Source organism: Pieris napi, chromosome 7, assembly GCF_905475465.1.
Source record: "Pieris napi chromosome 7, ilPieNapi1.2, whole genome shotgun sequence".
NCBI lineage: Eukaryota > Metazoa > Arthropoda > Insecta > Lepidoptera > Pieridae > Pieris > Pieris napi.
This window is the reverse complement of record NC_062240.1, coordinates 10,298,599-10,317,039: the sequence shown is the minus strand read 5'-3', so window position 1 is coordinate 10,317,039 and position 18,441 is coordinate 10,298,599. Positions and strand designations below refer to the sequence as shown.

The window sequence follows — 18,441 nt, the reverse complement described above, 5'->3', positions numbered from 1 at the left end:
TAAGTCAGACAATCGGACTATAAAAGTACATTTCAATATAATATTATCTAAATTATCTATTCTATCACAAAATGCTGGGGCTCTGTAGCTCTACCTTCACAAAGAATGGAACGTAAACGTACAACAAATATTTGTATAAAAAAATTAACAACGCATTGTACCCCTTGTGAACGAAATACACGATCAACGATGACAATATGGCAACATGTTTAAAAGAAACTACACCTTACATGTTTGAAACGTGTTTAATTTGGAGCGTCGCATGCTTTACAACAAGCGTGGTTCACCTTTGACCACGGGACATTCATGCGTAAACAAAAGAAATGTTTCCTTTTATTTATAAAATGTTGTATATCAGTAAGTTAGAAGGTTAACAAAGTTACTGCGCCATGGCTTAAAAACGGTATTTATATTTCAGACTCTATACAGAATAGCGACTCACCCAGATGCATACGGCGAACCATATAAGTGGTCTTCCCATGAACTTGGTAGACTCAACGCACTTTTCATATGTACGGTTAATTTTTGCAAGAGTAATTTTCTTATACAGTCATGAAGAATATAATTCTATTGAGGTTTATTTCTAGGTATACCAAGACAAGAAATAAGTGCTATCCAATTGGAAGCAATGACTGCTATTACACCTTCAGTTATAAAGTTAATGAATCAAAAGAAGCTAGAATATTTCACTAAACAACAAATATTGAGAATGACACCTAAAACTCGACGCATTTTGATTTTACGTATGCAACTTAAAAATAGTCTTGATACAAGTAAAATAACAAAGAAGAGTTGCGGTGTTCTAAATTTTTCCATTGCGCTTTTAAGTTGGAGTTTCATAGTTTCATTCCTACTTTACAGTTGAATTTCAGTTTTAAAATACGTTGTTCGTTCATTTACGCGGATAAAAACTGTTGTAATATATCATTCACTTTGAAAAAGTATATTGAATTATAATTTTTCAAATAATTCTAATTGAAAAAAGAATACATTTTATTTGTATAATTTGATGAATTTGGAATTTTAAACTTATGTTATTTTCCAATTGTTATCCTAACGGAAGTAAAACGAAATACAATAATGGATTATACGTTAAATTATAAATTTTTGCAACATAATAACACAGGTGTTAGGTTAGTTAGAAGGTGGAATTATATATATCTATTTATTTACATTTGTGCAAATATATGAGAAACTTCTTGCTTTTTATTTTTTAATATGAAAATTCTATATTTTAATTCAAATCGAATAATGGGGAATATCCGGCGATGGCCTTTATCATTACCTATTATTACAAAATCGTGTAAATTAAGTTTTCGTTAAGTTTGCTACTATTTACAACATTTTGATTAATATTTTATGACTTTTATATTATTTAACTTAGTGAGATAAACTGATTATGCTCATATTCCGACTATGTTGTAAATTAAAAAGCTCTGTTTTGATTTAATTGTGTCAAGGTCATTCCTAATTTTGACCACCATTTTGTTTACATTAGCTGCTCTAGCGCCATTTTTTGTTTTAGTTGTTGATTGACACGATCTCATTTTTTCTTTATACATCAAAGAGTGAAAACCTGACGGGAAATATTTAATTTTATTTTAAGAATAAATTGATTAAAATCTATATTTATCGTAATGCCGTCTAGTGAAGTAAATCAGTATGAATTAGCGTCTAGATTATTGTCTCTAACTGAAAATACATCCTACACATTAACTCAAATCAATGGGCAAAGGATTTACAGAAAAGCACCCCATGCATGGGTTGGTCCGGAACCTATTAGGAAGTGTGAGGTAAGAAGTTATAGTATAATCCTTGGTCATCTCTCTTTGTAAGGCACTTGCCTGGTGGCGCCATGATGGCGCCTTTAAGTTATGTCTCCAGACGCCGATTTCTTGGAATACATAAGAAAATGATAGGTTTTAAGAATTGATTCGTTATCTTTATAGCTGATGTGCGATTAACCTATGATAAACGTGACGACGAATCCTTGGAAATTCCTAAGGTTGAAAAAAAAGGCGGGAGAAACCGACGCTTACCTATCCTAAGCGAGAAAATGGCGCCTGGCGGCAAAGACATTTTCAACTTGCAATCTTCTGTTAATTCGTCAAGTCATATTTATTTTATCTCCAGAGAATATTGCGGCAGTAATTATATATGTGATTCATGCTAAGATCTTTTTATTTTCAAGGCTATCTGTGCGTTGCAGTCAACCACCAAACAGCATGGTATTACCCGAAGCAGTATTTACGATGAATCTAATGCATAAAGATATTTTATAAAAAATGTCGTAATGAGTGTCATGAATTAGGTCTCTAAATAAGCGTGCTAACTCTACGCGAAAGAAGTCGCTGGCACCAGCTGATAGATATTATTATGGCATTTAATGTTACTTAAACTTCTCAGGTTTTCATTGGTCGCATTCCACATGACTGCTTTGAAGACACTTTAGTACCACTGTTCCAGCAGGCCGGTGAGCTATTCGAGTTCCGCCTCATGATTAACTTTTCTGGTTGGAATAGGGGGTAATTTTCACTTATATTCATAATATAAAATACAATTAAATAATATAACTTAGTGTTTTATGCAGGATAAGATAATTCCTCATTGTTTTTACTATGTGAAATAGCTGCCAAATAATATTTTGTCTAATGAAATAGCAGTATGCGTTGCATAACTGTTTTATTAAACATTAACTTATTCCTATGTTGCAGGTATGCTTTTGCTATGTACACGACTCCAGCTGCCGCTAGCAATGCTATTTGCATGTTTAACAACTATTTGATTCGTCCATCTTGGCAACTTGGTACGCATTCCTATCATCCTAATTTCATCTATAATATTATATTAAGGCTGTAACTAAATATATGAAAATAACTGATACTTTTTTTTGCTTCAACTTACCCATGTAAACGTCGATCTCATATAGCAACTACAATTTTGCAATTTTGAGAGATTGCAATTTTTTATTTAACATAATACATATTAGTCAATGAGTTAATTAGTGTTTAAAAATATCCTTGCGATTTAATAGTTTTAAAGTTTTTCTAACTAATAATGATTCAGTGAAAATGTGTTGCTTATATGTTAACAGGTGTGTGTCCGTCAGTGAATAACTGTCGCATCTTCATATCTCGCATACCGTCAACCACTTCCTCCATAGAGATAGTTCGTCTGCTCTATGCTCTCACTGAAGAGGTCCACGAGGTGCGCATCCGTCGCTCTGGGGGCGGTTGTGCTGCCATAGTGGAGTATAAGTCTCACCGCGGCGCTGCCATGGCGCGGAAGGCTTTAGTAGCGGCAGCATCTGCAGCTTGGGGCTCCGGTGCTCGTCCCGCCGTTGACTGGTCGCTGCCTCAGTCGCCGCATCTGCTGCGACAGTACCGTGAGGTAATTTAAAACTTTTTGTATGAAGAACTCGGTATTTTTATAACTTGGTCAAAAATATATTTCGTAGATGCTATTGTTACAGATGAGACGTATTTAGCAGAGATTAAAATCATAATGTTTCATGGTGTAGGACCCCATATGCTTAAAATCTTGAAGTACGATACCTTTTAATAAGATTCTTGTTAAATATTAGATTTCATGTGATGTTATATTTTTAGATGTGAGATTTATACCCTTCTGATTGCATCCATATATCAGGTTGGTCGCTGGACGCCAGAGCGCGGCGTGGAGATTTACCAACTGCGCGATGAGTTGGTTCCTGCTGCGACCGCGTCGTACACGCTCGAGCGCTGGTCTCAAACTAGGCGTCTCCTCATGATATACGAAGCTCAGCGTGCCAGGAGCGCCCCAAACCTCGCTCCGGTCGCAGACCCGATTCCCGCCCCCGAAAAAAGCATACAAATACCACTCCAGGATGAAGCTTGTGGCCCAGACATTAGTCAAAACTATGGGCTTATTAATAAGTAAGTGGAATAATATAAACTGCGCTTATTATCAGTGGCTCAGTTCATCATGTGTTGGGTATCGTTGGCTCTTTTCCAAGCACTAAGCATGTTACAAATACAGGGAGATACACGAACATCTAGTATATTAGAAGCTCTGTTCTTCCATAAACTTGACTGAATCGTTTTTATTTTCTATTTGATGATACACAAATAGTTCAGTAGGACCATTAAGATGTGATAAACACTTTTAAATTAATTGTTAATACATTCGCAGCTGGTCTCATTCTTTGGGCAACGTAACATCCAATATGGGGTCCTTGAATATTAATGGAACATATAACTCTTGGAAGGATGGGGGGGCCACAGAGAACAAAACCCTGGACTACAATCCTTGGACTACTCAGCATCCGCTGCGAGACCCACGCGACAAGAAGCCACAGGAGTGAATCACTTTGCCACGGGTAACTGTGTAATACGTCTGTCATGTGGATATAAGCATGGCCAAAATTTAATGTTATGCAACTTTTTTTTGCATTCAGATTGCCTTTTTGGGGATAAATATTATTTATAACCTTATTTATTGCATGGGAAACAATGCTTATTGAATGGATCCTGAACTAGGAGCTAAACTTAATAATCTGATCAGAAAATTTGTTGATACAGCTTATAACACCAGACAGGTTTTTATTAACATTTTTTTCTAAAAAATCTATTTTTTAACAATCATTGTCTAAATATTGCATTGATACGAAATGAAATTGTTTAATTTGTATTAGACAGTTACCCATTTGGCTAATTTTTCTTTTTTTGTGCATGAATTATCAATTTTATTAGTTTTAAGGCCAATCCATACACTTTTTATTTTGAATATTTGATAAGATAAAACTATAATAAAAATCTAAGATAAGAGTTCGTAACTTCTAAACAGATTCTTAACTTTTTGCATAGTGCCTTTTTAATATAGTATAAAATAGCTTACATAACTCTTTTCTTTATATTACAAAAGACAAAAGTAACAAATTTGTATTTTTATACGGGATAACTTCTGTTCCCTAGATTTTAGCTTGTGTATGGATTGGATTAGATTAGATAAGGCTTTTGTGGTGTGAGAGATAACTTACTAATGCCAGATAATTTGTACTAACAGACTTACAACAATATTATTTTACAAAATATTTATTAAAATATATTAAGATAACATTTACCACCATAGTAATTACACATTTATTTTTTTGACTTTGTTGCTTTGAAATTTTTAATTTATTAAATCAAGTTAACCTAATTTAATGAGGACAAAGAGTAATTTAAGTGAAGCCTGAATTTTTAAATAGAATACTAACAAATTATACTAGAGTCTCTTTTCTTCAGCAAATTATGTAAGTGTTTTCGTAATAAGTATCTCTTGCACCCAGATATTTTAAGCTATTTAATTATTAATTTCAATTAAATGATAGGAATCTCGATTAATTTATTAAATTGCAGGATTTTATAATTCATCAATATATATTTTAAGACATATTTTAGAATGAATTAAGCACAGCAGACTATATGTCTAATATGTATTTGCAACAATCTGCACCTTTTTTGATGTTTTTTCAATACATTATAGTTTACTATAAGTTTTAATCAGGGCCGACTTGAATCAATTTCGAACATTTTCTTAGCCAGTTCAGCTTCATGAATTTGAGTTTAAGCTGATTTTTTTATGAATGAAATTTGTCTTGCTGTGGGGAATTAATAGCATGATGATTGATAAATTGATTAATAAATTTAAGTATAATGTTTTGGCTATTGGTGTTTTATTTGTTTTAATGGTACGACATGCTTTAGATACGCACGCTTGCTTTCTATTGGAGTTACTGAGCTTTTATAACACCTTTGTGCTTTGAATGAGCAATGTATACGACAATTACATGTTTAGCAATAAATCATCGTCCAATACTAGACGTACGCTAAAAGAGACGGCAAAAAAAACCGCATTGGATTTTGTCATGTGGCTGTCATAGAACCACCACTATGTGGAACCAACTGCTCAGTCAAGTATTTTCGAACCAATTAGACTTATGATCCTTCAAGAATAGAGCGTACCAATTCTTAAAAGGCCTGCAACGCACTCGCGACCCCTTGGCATTGAGTGTCCATTGGCGTCAGTATCATAATATCAGATGAGCCTCCTGGCCGTTTTCCTGTTACATAAAAAAAGCACTTAGTCTCGACTAAATTTTCCAAAACCTGGATGGAGCTTTGCATGTTTTTAATTAATCGCACAAACAACTTAATTTTCTATCTGTTTTTAACACAAAGGAATATATAGTATTGTCGGCATAGTAGTGGGGAAATCTAACCAAAACTTGCATTTAACGCCTGTTTTTTTAAAATTAATTACACATTTGCTAAATCATTTAACTATTAGCAAAAGGTAAAAAACCTGATATATGTTCACATTCCAGAATTTCTCCTTAGTCTTTGACATTTTTATATACCTACTGTAATAAGTTTGATTATTATATTGTACATTTGAACAGATTTTGTCCTTCAAAATAGAGGATGTAAGCAAGCCAATGCGTGATTTATTGATGAAAACATGATATTGACGATTGGTTCTACCTTAGAGGTCTAACTCAATGCCAGTCGGTATGCGTTGTGTTGCGCGCGCGCTTGTGTGGTGCAGCATTTTGTGAGTGACTTATGTGGTAGAGACCTGCGATGGCAGTCTTCGATAAGTGGGTCGCGCTCAAGATTATCGAGTTTGTAAGTACTGATAGTGAACTTGCGTAATCTGATTAGCAAAAGCTTGTTTATTATGACATACGTTTGCTGGCCATACGGTGGTGTAATATTCGATTGAAATAATATAAAGTGTTAAGTCCCGTGACAGTGAGGCATGAAATCTACACATTAAATAATATTTCCATCTTTATTTCATTTTATTAGGCAAGTGTCCCCTAAATATTAATTTCTTTTCTTTGCGAATTTTGAAAGGACCATTTATATAAAATTATGGAATTCAAGTAATACCCAAGTTAATACAATACTACTATGTATTTTTAAAGTAAAAAAAACTGTTTCGGGTTAAAAGGTTTAAGTAAATGCAAATTGCTTTTCGTAAAATACTCGGTTTATCTTATCTGAACTTTCTACGTGTTAGTAGATGGTAATTACTGAAGAAAATATTAAGTAGTTATCTATTTAGAAGTATTTTTAAGAATTTAGAGTATCCGGGGCCTATATAAACATCATAAAACAAATATATGCTAACTGCAATGCAAGAATACAAATGGAAACACTCGGAAAGACATTTAAAATCGAAAGAGGTGTCAGACAAGGGGACCCATTATCTCCAAAGCTATTTTCTGCTGTGCTCGAAAACATATTCCGAAATCTAGAATGGAATGAATTTGGACTAAATATAGATGGGAGAAAACTACATCATCTTCGATTTGCAGACGACATTGTATTGTTCGAAGAGAACCCTCATAAACTTGAAGAAATGATACAAGACTTAAACAAAGAAAGTAAGAAAGTAGGCCTGGAAATGAACACAAGCAAAACAAAGCTACTATCAAATTCAATCCCATACGAAATAAAACTTAATAATCAACCTCTAGAATATGTTGAAGAGTACATTTATCTGGGGCAAATTATCTCTATAACTGATATAACCACCAAAGAGATCAAAAGAAGAATAGCAAATGGATGGAAAAGATATTGGTCACTGAGGGAGATCATGAAAACAACAGATTTCAGCAAGAAAATAAAGAGACAAGTCTTTAACACATGTATCCTACCCTGCCTTACCTATGGCTGCGAAACTTGGGCACTATCTAACCAGCACAGGGATATGCTATCACACTGCCAAAGAGCCATGGAAAGAAGCATGCTGAGCATAAGAAAATTAGATAAACAAATAAACGCAGACATAAGAGCTAGAACAGGTGTGACAGACATTCTCACTAAGATTGACCAAATGAAATGGAGATGGACGGGTCATATGCTACGGAGCTCTCATGAAAAATGGAGCAAAATAGTGACGGAATGGTACCCTAGAGACGGAAAACGAAGAAGAGGTCGACCACGCAAGAGATGGGAGGATGAACTGAAACTAACAGCAGGCTACAACTGGAGAAGAGTCGCAAAAGATAGAGAACAGTGGAAAGGGTTAGAGGAGGCCTTTGCCAAGAGGCAAACCGAACTCCGAGATATACTGGAGTGAAAATATATTAAAGTTTAGATGTATAAAGTGACAGAGTTTCGGAATTTAAAGGCTATATTATTATTATTATTATTATTATCTATTTAGAATATGACTGAGGTAATTTCCACTAAAGGCAACTCTACTACTCGACTATACTACATAGTAATAAAATACTGCTGGTAAAGTGTTAAAAAGGCCGGCAACGCACTCACGAACCCTCTGGCATTGGGCGGCAATTGTCAATTTAATATAATTTGTTTCACTACTTATAATGAAATTTCACACGTCTCATATTACGACCATACGTAAAACTATATTTGAAGTATTTAGTAACACCAGCTACAAATTCACAAATTACATTTTGTAATTACAAATTTTGCTACTTTAGCTAGAGACCATAGTCAGGTTTTCCTTGATTAGGTTCATGACTATAATAAAATGGGGCTTATAAGTAGTTAATAGAACTAGGATCTCCAACAGTCGACATTATTTTCTTTTTATGGAAAAGTTCAAGACTTAGCAGCTGACTTCTGTATGTCAAATCCGATACATTTTTGAGTCACGGAAGTCATACTTAAAAATCGACTCCGAATATCACACTTAGGGTGAGATCTATAGAGCGCACTTAGACTTTGCTCAGACTTAACTATAACCATTCTTTACTTTTTTAAAGGATAATAAAGAAGGTATTGCATGAAATGAAACATCAATTACTGTCTTAGCTTGAGCTTAGCTTAATCTCACCGTTAAAATGTCTATAAATATACTAAATCATAGTTTAACCTTAGTGTTTTTCGTAAGTAAAGTCTGAGCAAAGTCCAAGTGCGCACTATAGATCTCACCCTTAGGCCCTTTCTCCACTGCTCCGGTCCGGCGTCGGAAGCCGGAATGAGTCATTAAAAAAATATCGGAAAGCCGGATTGCGCTTCTCCACTATATCCGATCCGACAATAACCGATACTTGTATATTTATCATGCAACACTGATATTAACTTAAACCCATATACTTTATTTTATTAATAAAACGTTCTAAATTCTAAATATTTTATTGCCCTGGCTAGTTTATTACTTTTTTATATTGTCTATCTTGAAATATAAAATCTACTTAATAAATAGTTCACTAATACTATGGTATAAAAATATAAATAAATAGTAACATAATTTGGTTTGGTCCATGTTATGCAGATTTTTTCAAATTCAAGAAACTATAAATAAACCTGTGAATAATAATTTATAACCTCTTGGATATACTTGGACCGATAAAACACAGCGTTCCGATCTAGCAAGTTAGCGGATCGTTAAAAACCGGATGCCGGAGTAGTGGAGAAGCACGTAAGTACTGTTGTGAGTTTCTAAATCGGATCGGTAATTAACGTTTGCCGGACCGGAGCAGTGGAGAAACGGCCTTAGGGCCCTGTATTGGAAAATCTTTTAATATTTAAAAATAAAACTACTAAATTTTAATGCGTGAGAAATTAGTTAAAGACGAAGTAATAAATGAATAATATTCATTATTTTGGAAATTTAAATGATTATTATTATCCTATATAATTGCTGTTAATTATAATTACATAATCAGATAGTATTTGGTAAAGCGGACAGGATGACGTGATGATGTGTCTAGGTTGACGGGTTTTATAAAAATACTAGACTTTAATTTCGTGAAAAAATATTTTGCGCATAATAACGAGATTGGTAAGACAATGTACTTTTTAGCATGTAAAAAATAATGCGATAATTCTTAAGATATTTAAATTGTTTAGTGTTGGGCTTACTTAATATGCAAGAAATGCTAATTTAATAAAGATTATTATTGTACCTGTTAATTAATATTGGTGATGGTTTTTGAAAAAGTTTGGGTAGAGTAAGTATTATTGCTTGAAAAAGGCATTTTTTGCGTGAAAACTTTCAGCCGATTTTTTCAATGCTTATGCTGCATTTTTATTTTGCCTAAATAAAAAATATAAAGACGCCTCTAGTTTAGTTGCAAACAGACATCGTCCATTTACAATTTTGTGGAGATGTAACGATCATAAGTATATGCGGTTGAATGTATGACACATAAATTTACTATTTTAATGCATGCACCGCATTTATATGTATATTTTGTATGCATAGTTGAGATCTGCGTCTGTTCTAGAAATATATAGTCCGTTATTTAAATAAATACAAATACCGTTGGATAGAATAAGATCTGAATTTGAGATCTGAAAAGTTAAATTGAGTATTCCTGAGGGAACCCCGAGTTCCCTACTGCCAATTCATTGTGATATTCAATCAAAAAAAGGTCGTAACATTAAGTGATATATTATGTATCTCATTACAATAAAGCCTCGTAATAATCATCCAATTATAATGACACTAACGCTTCATTGAACAAATTACCTCTGAACTGTGACACGATTTCACAAATCGTCAATTAACACCACATTCAATTAGTCTGGACTAGAAATCGTTTAAAAGTGACGTACTTAGAGCTAAATTAATTTTGCAGGTAAGTAGATATTTTTGTTGCGGTTTTCCTTTTGTTTTTTAAGACATTACCTGTATTAATCACCAACGCCAATTTAGTCAATCCTGGAATCATTTTTATAAAATATGCATAACTATGTCTGTTGTTAAAAGTTTTATGGGCCTTGCGCCCATATAGAACGTTATTCGCTCTAGTCAAGGTAACTGACGGTGGGCGGATCAATTACAAATAACTCACTAAATGCATAATACCCTTGCTTACGCAGGAACATTTTAACTAGCAAACTATCTTACTAACAGCTCCTAGCGGAGTTCTTTCGAAGGAAATACGACACGATTAAGAAGAGAACTTGTCTTTCCTAATTGTAAAGCTGGCAATGCACTGTAGTATTCTGTGCGTGTCTATGTCCTACCTAAGTCACCTTTAAGGGGCTTGTTCTTACCTATATATAATTACGAATTTCATTATAGAAATAATAAGAATTTTGATACCTTTTATTAGTCTGAATGACCTATAGCTTATATAGGTCAGTCATTCATTCACTATACATTTTTTTAATACTTTCATAAATATAGGATTCTCTGTTGCTATAATAATAAATTGGGTCTTTATAGATATATATAAACTTAGTATATATATATAAACTTTGATAAGCTTATGGATATAAACTTTTGAATAATTGTGTTTCTTAAAGATTTCGTTGTATTTTAGAAAATATGTCATGTTATGTAAGCGCTTGGACGCTACGTGTTTGTTCAATGTCACTCTCACTGGCCCTTGCGCAACATGTAGGTTGATGCGTTTGCGACTATTATTTTAATAATATTTAACCAACTGAACTAACAATACCTATATTTACACTATACAATCCAAAAATTTACCCGACATCAACACAATTACACTTAAAATTTATATAACCGCATTGTAGATGCACTTCTGAATTCTGATGTAGATACGTAGACGCGTACCTAACAGATAATAATTATGAAATAATACCACTCAAACATACCTAATATCTACCATTGGTCCAGCACAGATACTCTGTAAATCAATGCCGATTTCCAATCACTAATTTGTTGAATCAGCTTAAATGAGTAGGTATCACATCATTTAAGATTGAATCTTCAGTATACTGTAGTTCTTTCAATATTCATAGCGTCGCAAATTTGGAATTTCGTGGTCTCTATGGAAGTTACGGGGTAAGCCTACTGCCAAGTCTCAAAGCTCAAATGGTCAAGTATTCTTGTTTATAATCAAGTAACGAATTCGTCAGCCATTGTATTCGTGTCTATTGTCTTCAACAAAATGATAGTGACATTTCCTTTCGGATTATAATTTGCTGTTTATCTACTAATATTCCTTCATAATCGTATGACACACTGTTTAAAACGGCTTTTGTGTTCTGCTGATCAAATCTTAACAATTGCGTTTCTTTTGTAATAATATGGATACTCGAAGGTTTATTCGTATATAACTTGGCGTTTATTGGCAATTTCTTATATATTTTTAAAATAATGAATACCTATTAACTTAATACTACATTACAAACAAACCATTCCTATACGGTTTAACTTGCGTTATGCATTTATCATCTACTAAGATTTTAACTTAAATTTAATTAAATATTATATATTTTAAATAAATACTGCAGTCTAATAAACCCGCTTTTGTGGTTAACGCACGTGGTGTATAATCCGGGTTCTAGGTTCGGTTCTGGACCTAAAAAAAGGAGATATAAATTGCAGAAATAAGTCGGCTTTATGTTGGGAGGTTACAAGACTTCTAACAAACAATTTATTACAATGAAACGTTTAGTGCGTTTTACGAGTCAAACCTCGGAATTGAATATCTTTAATTACCAACAAATTTAAGATTCTGGCGGCTGTACTTTTTATTTTTGTTAAAAAATATTTTGAAAGAGAATATAGGTTGAATCTATATGTTATTTAAGATAGTTTATCAATTAAGTATAATATATTGTTACAGTTATTCTGCGTTGCATGCTTGGTTGCAAAGCGCGTATCGACTGACGACGAAGCACGACTGGCCTTATTATTACAAAAGCTATCTCGCGAATGGTCTTTGCTAAATTCTATCACTTGGGACTCTTCAGGGAGTGCATTTGCTGACGCTATATATGGAGGTGAGTATCATACTCGTGAACGGGTGCTACCTACTTGTGGTGACTGGTCGTACTTGAATTCATGTATGCGGTGGTGTTAGTTATTTTGACTATGTATTTGCGTGTTGTTCCCACGTGAATGTAAGTGCGTGCTACTATTTCACCATGCCTCCTGCTGATAGAGGACAAATCTTTGTTTTTAATTTATTTTATTATTATTCATTATTTAACATAGTGTAACGGTTGCAGCTCCTTACAAACGTTGTGTAAAACAAAAAACTTGGCGATTAAAAAGAGTGGCGGAGAGTTTATTGCCAGTTCTTCTCTTCCGTTCTACGCCCTTGATTTGAGAACTGGCAGTAAATGTAAAATCAGAAGCATTTAATGTATATTTCTTTTTTGACGTTCATAAGTGTACATTGTATTACCGATATGAATAAACGATTTTGACTTTGATAACATCAGATCAGATAAGATGTTATACCTATATCGTAATTCAGTCTAAAATTTCATAGGTGGAATAAAATGTTCTTTGCCGAGAAGATTCAAGATCATACAATTCGCATTAAATTAGTTTTAATCTTTTGAATTCTAATAATAATATACGTGTGTACGTATTTAGTGCATTAATTAAATTGAAATACCTACATAAATATATATTAATATGTACTCCTAATCAGGTTACGTGATTATCACATTTGGACTCATCTTCGCTCGAGCCTTTCAAGAGATACCTAGAGGACGCCGTATATTGGAGGGAATTCTCCTTGGTTTTGGGCTGCTGTTTTTCTTAGTTTTGGGTAAGCTGTCTTTACTAGGTCTAAAAAGCGTAAATACAACATTTTATTATTTTCGTTGTATGTGATTTTCGCAACATAGAACACAGTGTATGCACAATGGACCTACTGAGAGTGCGAAAAGTGAGTCCACAAACTAATCACAGTACACGTTTACTGCGATATCTGTTTTTAAAATTATGCGTAATTTAAGTAAAAACAAAATGTAATTTAATTAATATAAATAATAATTTTATTAATAATAAACGTAATTTATTTAAAAAAAAAACTTTCGTACTAACTACTAACTGAAGTGAGACTGATCTAAAATCTAAAATTATCGTGATTCAAGTGCACTTTTCATTTTTCATGTATCCTTTTTTATGTTCCTGTTTAGTTTTGTCTTAATAACTATATGTATTTTTGCACTCCTTGCTTACCTTATCTAATTTAAAACATTTTTTTTTCACAGTGGTTGCCTGGAAGAGATCGCTCGAAAGCGATAAGGCCGCCAGTCGCCCGCCTTTTAATTTAATTATGTTTTATTTTTATTATGTTAATGCAACGAAGTGTTAATAAATAACATAGATTTTTATTTTAGGTGGTCTAGAGCTGGCTTCCCTAGACGCAATCCCAGACACTCTAACCGTAAATGCAGCAGTTCTTGGAGCTCTGTCACTGGCGGTAGCAGCCCTTTTCCTCCTCGATTTGATGGGCCCAAGGGTCTACACCGCCACAAGGCCCTCGCAGACAGATAAAACAGAACCTGTGAAGTCACCAAAAAGCGAGAAGAAAGTCTCAATTCTGTCACAGCCATCGACAAATGGTCATCTACCAAACGACAAACAGAATGGTAAACTTCCAGAAAGACCAAAAGACCTAGATTTAGGTAAAGAAACTAAAAAGGCAGATACTCCTGTATTTGAATCTCCCAAAAGTGCTTTATCACAACTTGATGATTTAGATATTGATAATTTGGAAAAATCTAAATTCGGGTCGTTAAGAAATATTGAAGGTGGAAACTATGTTCGATTATCTGACCCCTTAGTTATTCCAGACCGGTTACATTACGAGCAGGAGTTAGCAAAATTTAATGAGAAGTACTTCAGAGATTATTTAGAATACGCAGAGAGCTTAGAAGGAAAAGGAAAAGTGGTTAAAGAGCAGTACTTACCTGAGCTGCAGACACCTGTTCTTGCGAAGGTAAAGACAGGGCGATTAAAGGATTTGTACGATGAAATGTCACCGGTATATGAGAAGAAGAGACAGTCAAAATCACCTACTAGAGCCAAAACAGTTGCAACTCCCACTTTGCAACAGCTTGAAGACTACTTGAAAGGTTCTGGGAGGTAAGTTAAGTGTTTTAGAGCTTGATTAGCATACAAACAAATTGTGCTAATTTGATAAACCTTCTGTTCAATGGTACTTTTGGTAGAATTCTTATTTGATAATAAACTCTCAGGTCACGACGTGCAGATACGCCAGCCATCTATCCCCTAGAGCGAATAGAGGAAAAAGAAGTGAACGACGAGGGAAGAGCTTCCGGAACACCCACAGACCCAGGGTATGTCCAGTACACGGCAAATAGATGGCCAGAAAAGAGGGAGCTAAGAACACCAAGACATAGTCCAACGCAATGAACAAGATCAATTAGGAAGGACTTAAAAAAGTTTGGAGACTTCTTATTAATAAAAACATTCTAATTGTGCTCTTTTAACAATTCATTTGTCCCTTTTCATCACAGTGTAAATGAAATTTGACGGAAGGAGATAACACTTACGTTTTTATTAATAGGGTAGCTCAATGATGCATGTTAATTTTTATATCTAAAGAGTGTGAGAAATGTTAGCGCATTGTATAGTTTAAAGATATTTCATTGACATTTGAACTATGTTCAAAGCCTTAGGGTCTGCTTCACAATGTACGGATAAGTTCTAAATTAGCTATGTAATTACTTATTATTAGGATAAACACTATTGCTGCGTTTCACGACTGTCAGATAGCGCTATTCGTCACATAAAGTCCATCATAAGTTATGAGTCCGATGAATGTCAAATAGCACAATTTATCTTTCAAATAATTTATGTGTTGCATAGCTATTTGGTACTTTATCCATACATTGTGAAACAGACCCTAATTCTATTAGACGCTTTTAGTTTGGTACAATACCGGCTTTAAGTTGTTAATGTGTGTAGCTATTAGACATTACTGTAGCGAACAGTTTGTTCATTAAATTTTTAGCGTATGTCATGTAAAATTCTTTTGTTTTGCTAAGCCAAAGAATCATTTGTACACAACCAATTTGGTTGACATCTAAAGTAAGGTCGAGAACAAAGTAATTATAATGACTTTACTATTAGTCATTGACTTGATTAATTCTCTCGTGTGATAATTATCCGTCCAATGTCACGTATATTCCGACTCACATAAAGTTACAAGGTAATTTTAAGAATAATTGTATGATTTTTTATTATTATGAAACTGTTCACATTGAAATGAAAAATGCGTCAAGTGTGTTTCATATTTGGCTAAAAGGAAAGAACACATTAAATCTATTTCATTTTTAAAATGGCTGAAAAGTATAAAACAATTTTATATCGATTTAAGTATAACATAAACTATGTACATATGATATATAACTAAAATACTTTTTAAATTATTCTATCGCTCTGTAATGTACAATTTTATATGTAGAGTTAAGTTGCAACCGTGTAGTTGCGTGAACGTGATGTCTCGTGGTAATAAAATATATTGTTATTCATAAATTACAAATTAATGATATGTACTAGAATTTATATTATTACTGGTATGTTCTTGTTTGAGGCGACATCCCAACGCACATTACAGATACCGGCAACAACTTGAACAAATGGCCTTCCCTGCGCAGAAGCGATTTTTAGGTATTACAGTGAGGGGGGCGGCGAGAGGTGACGTGTCGATCGCGTGATTGGTAAATCAGTTGACGTTTGGGCCCCAGATGCGCAAACTTTCCCCCACTCCCTTGTTAAATGCTCAAGAAGTTTGCCGGTATCTGTACCGCGTCTCTAGATACTACACCGATTCAAAAGTTTTTATTGCATGTTTGCTATAACTGTCCCAATATTCGTAGCGCTGATGCCCTCGGGATCGCGCGGAACAAAAAATATTAATTGCGATCGGGTATCTCTATCAGAAGTAACAAAGTAAAGGTGCTGTAACCTGAAAGATTGTTGCGCTGTAACTCGAGACCTTCTAAACATACGCCACTTACGTTGCAACTACACGGAACACGACACGGGGCCTAAAAACATTTCGTTTATTCTTCATATACTTATTTGTGATCAATATTTTTGTTTGTTAAATGCTATTTAAAATATAGCTTCAAATGTTACCAAAAGTACGCCTTAGTTATTATTGTGTTCATTAAGTGCTCAGTATTTCTCGTAAAAAAGGATGTTATATTGTTATCAATGTGAAGTTCACACGATGTATTATATTTACGTAAATTAAGATACAATTGATAATTAGGATTACTTTAAATAAACGACTTTTTCACATTTTGTTTTGTTTATGGGAAATCCCGTAGTTCAATGCTCGATAGATTAAACGGTCGGAGTTAATTTGAAGATAATAAGATAATGACAACTTGAGGACACTGCATGGTCATAATACCTAACATGTGAACGGAGGTTACATAGCGTGAGAATTTGCCACATTAATAGTAAACACAATGCCTAAAATATTTACTTATATTTTGAAATGTGACTGTATATAAGCATTTTATAAATATTATTATTGTAATATTTTTTTCAATTTTTAAAATAAACAATTATTTTAACTTTATAGATAATTTCATTAATGTTACATACATTAATGAAATTATCTATAAACAGAATAAATAAAAAAAAATTCAAAATAAAACGAACGTTTATTCCATTCGAATAGTTAACTCTAGCCACAAACTCCATTGAGCACTGTCAAATGTCAAACTACGAATAGAAAAATGGTTTGACAGCTTAGTTTGAGGAACGTTCAGGATTATGTGCCCTATATTTACGGCTTTTGAGCGTGAAAATATGTTAATATTGATGATATCGCAATTATATGTCATGGAATTGGCAGTATTAGAAATATTGCATGGCCGAGAATTCAAAACGAAAGACGAAACGATTGTGCGCTCCGTTCGCTTGTGATTGGTCGACAGCAGCTGTAGTCTAATGCGTTGACACGCGGCATGATACAACATGTTATTGCCAATTCTCCAATTTTTGAACGGAAATAAAAAATCCAATATTTAAAGAAAATAAAAACCGCAATAATAGTTAACACAGCGTTAGTAAGCCTTGAGTTTCTGAGAACATCAACCCACGTGCATCTTCAAAGAAAATTGTGCAATATTTAGTGCTTTGCTAACGTGTGCGCTAACCAATGGGTCCCTCAAATCTATCAATGAAGTTTAATGCAGGCTTTGTTAGTTCAAGATCATTCATTATGTTTCACACTAAAACTTTTGTAACCAAAAAACTTGTTCTATCGCTATGGAATATCTTAAATATTATGTATACTAAAATGTATGGTGTTATTTAAAGAGAATTAGCGCTAAGTATAACTGTCATACGTCAAAAACATATTGGATTTTGTCATACTAACCACATTAGTGGTCTTTTCTTGTTATTTTTTTTTAAATTAACAGCGTCCTACTGTCCTAGGCTACACACATGATTTGGGATTTAGTTGTGCTGGTTTTTTACAATGTTTTCCGTATTGAGGGAGTAACGTTGACATAAAACATTGTTTTTTTTTTCATTGATTAATTTTCCAGACAGAAACATCACCTGTCTCCAAAATTAAGAAGACATTTTAGCAATTATGATTTGAAATATTCTTTAGGAACAAGAATTCCTAAATTAGTTTTATCATTTATCGCGGGTTGAGTTCTAAGAATTAGTTTTTGTGCACAATAAAACACAAATATAATAATAATGTGAGACATTAGATAT

The 18,441-nt window shown here is 33.6% G+C and overlaps 2 protein-coding genes across 2 annotated transcripts; both read left to right on the top strand.

Annotated features, from left to right (window-relative positions):
- Positions 1 to 1,277: 1,277 nt before the first annotated feature.
- Positions 1,278 to 4,622, top strand: LOC125051431 (probable RNA-binding protein 46). The gene is made up of 6 exons (XM_047651729.1): positions 1,278 to 1,793; positions 2,407 to 2,525; positions 2,715 to 2,806; positions 3,095 to 3,390; positions 3,649 to 3,914; positions 4,171 to 4,622. The coding sequence occupies exons 1-6, from the start codon at positions 1,638 to 1,640 to the stop codon at positions 4,340 to 4,342; spliced, it is 1,101 nt and encodes a 366-aa protein (XP_047507685.1). The 5' UTR covers positions 1,278 to 1,637; the 3' UTR covers positions 4,343 to 4,622.
- A 1,889-nt stretch (positions 4,623 to 6,511) lies between these two features.
- LOC125051212 lies at positions 6,512 to 15,417 on the top strand. Its single transcript, XM_047651418.1, has 5 exons — positions 6,512 to 6,647; positions 12,551 to 12,707; positions 13,367 to 13,486; positions 14,064 to 14,811; positions 14,925 to 15,417. The coding sequence occupies exons 1-5, from the start codon at positions 6,603 to 6,605 to the stop codon at positions 15,100 to 15,102; spliced, it is 1,248 nt and encodes a 415-aa protein (XP_047507374.1). The 5' UTR covers positions 6,512 to 6,602; the 3' UTR covers positions 15,103 to 15,417.
- Positions 15,418 to 18,441: the final 3,024 nt, after the last annotated feature.

Coding starts and splice junctions, on each gene's coding strand:
- LOC125051431 (XM_047651729.1), top strand. CDS start 1,638: ATGCCGTCTAGTGAAGTAAATCAGTATGAATTAGCGTCTAGATTATTG. Junction 2,807..3,094: donor TCGTCCATCTTGGCAACTTG/GTACGCATTCCT, acceptor ATATGTTAACAG/GTGTGTGTCCGTCAGTGAAT. Junction 3,915..4,170: donor AACTATGGGCTTATTAATAA/GTAAGTGGAATA, acceptor ATACATTCGCAG/CTGGTCTCATTCTTTGGGCA.
- LOC125051212 (XM_047651418.1), top strand. CDS start 6,603: ATGGCAGTCTTCGATAAGTGGGTCGCGCTCAAGATTATCGAGTTT. Junction 6,648..12,550: donor CGCTCAAGATTATCGAGTTT/GTAAGTACTGAT, acceptor ATATTGTTACAG/TTATTCTGCGTTGCATGCTT. Junction 12,708..13,366: donor TGCTGACGCTATATATGGAG/GTGAGTATCATA, acceptor ACTCCTAATCAG/GTTACGTGATTATCACATTT.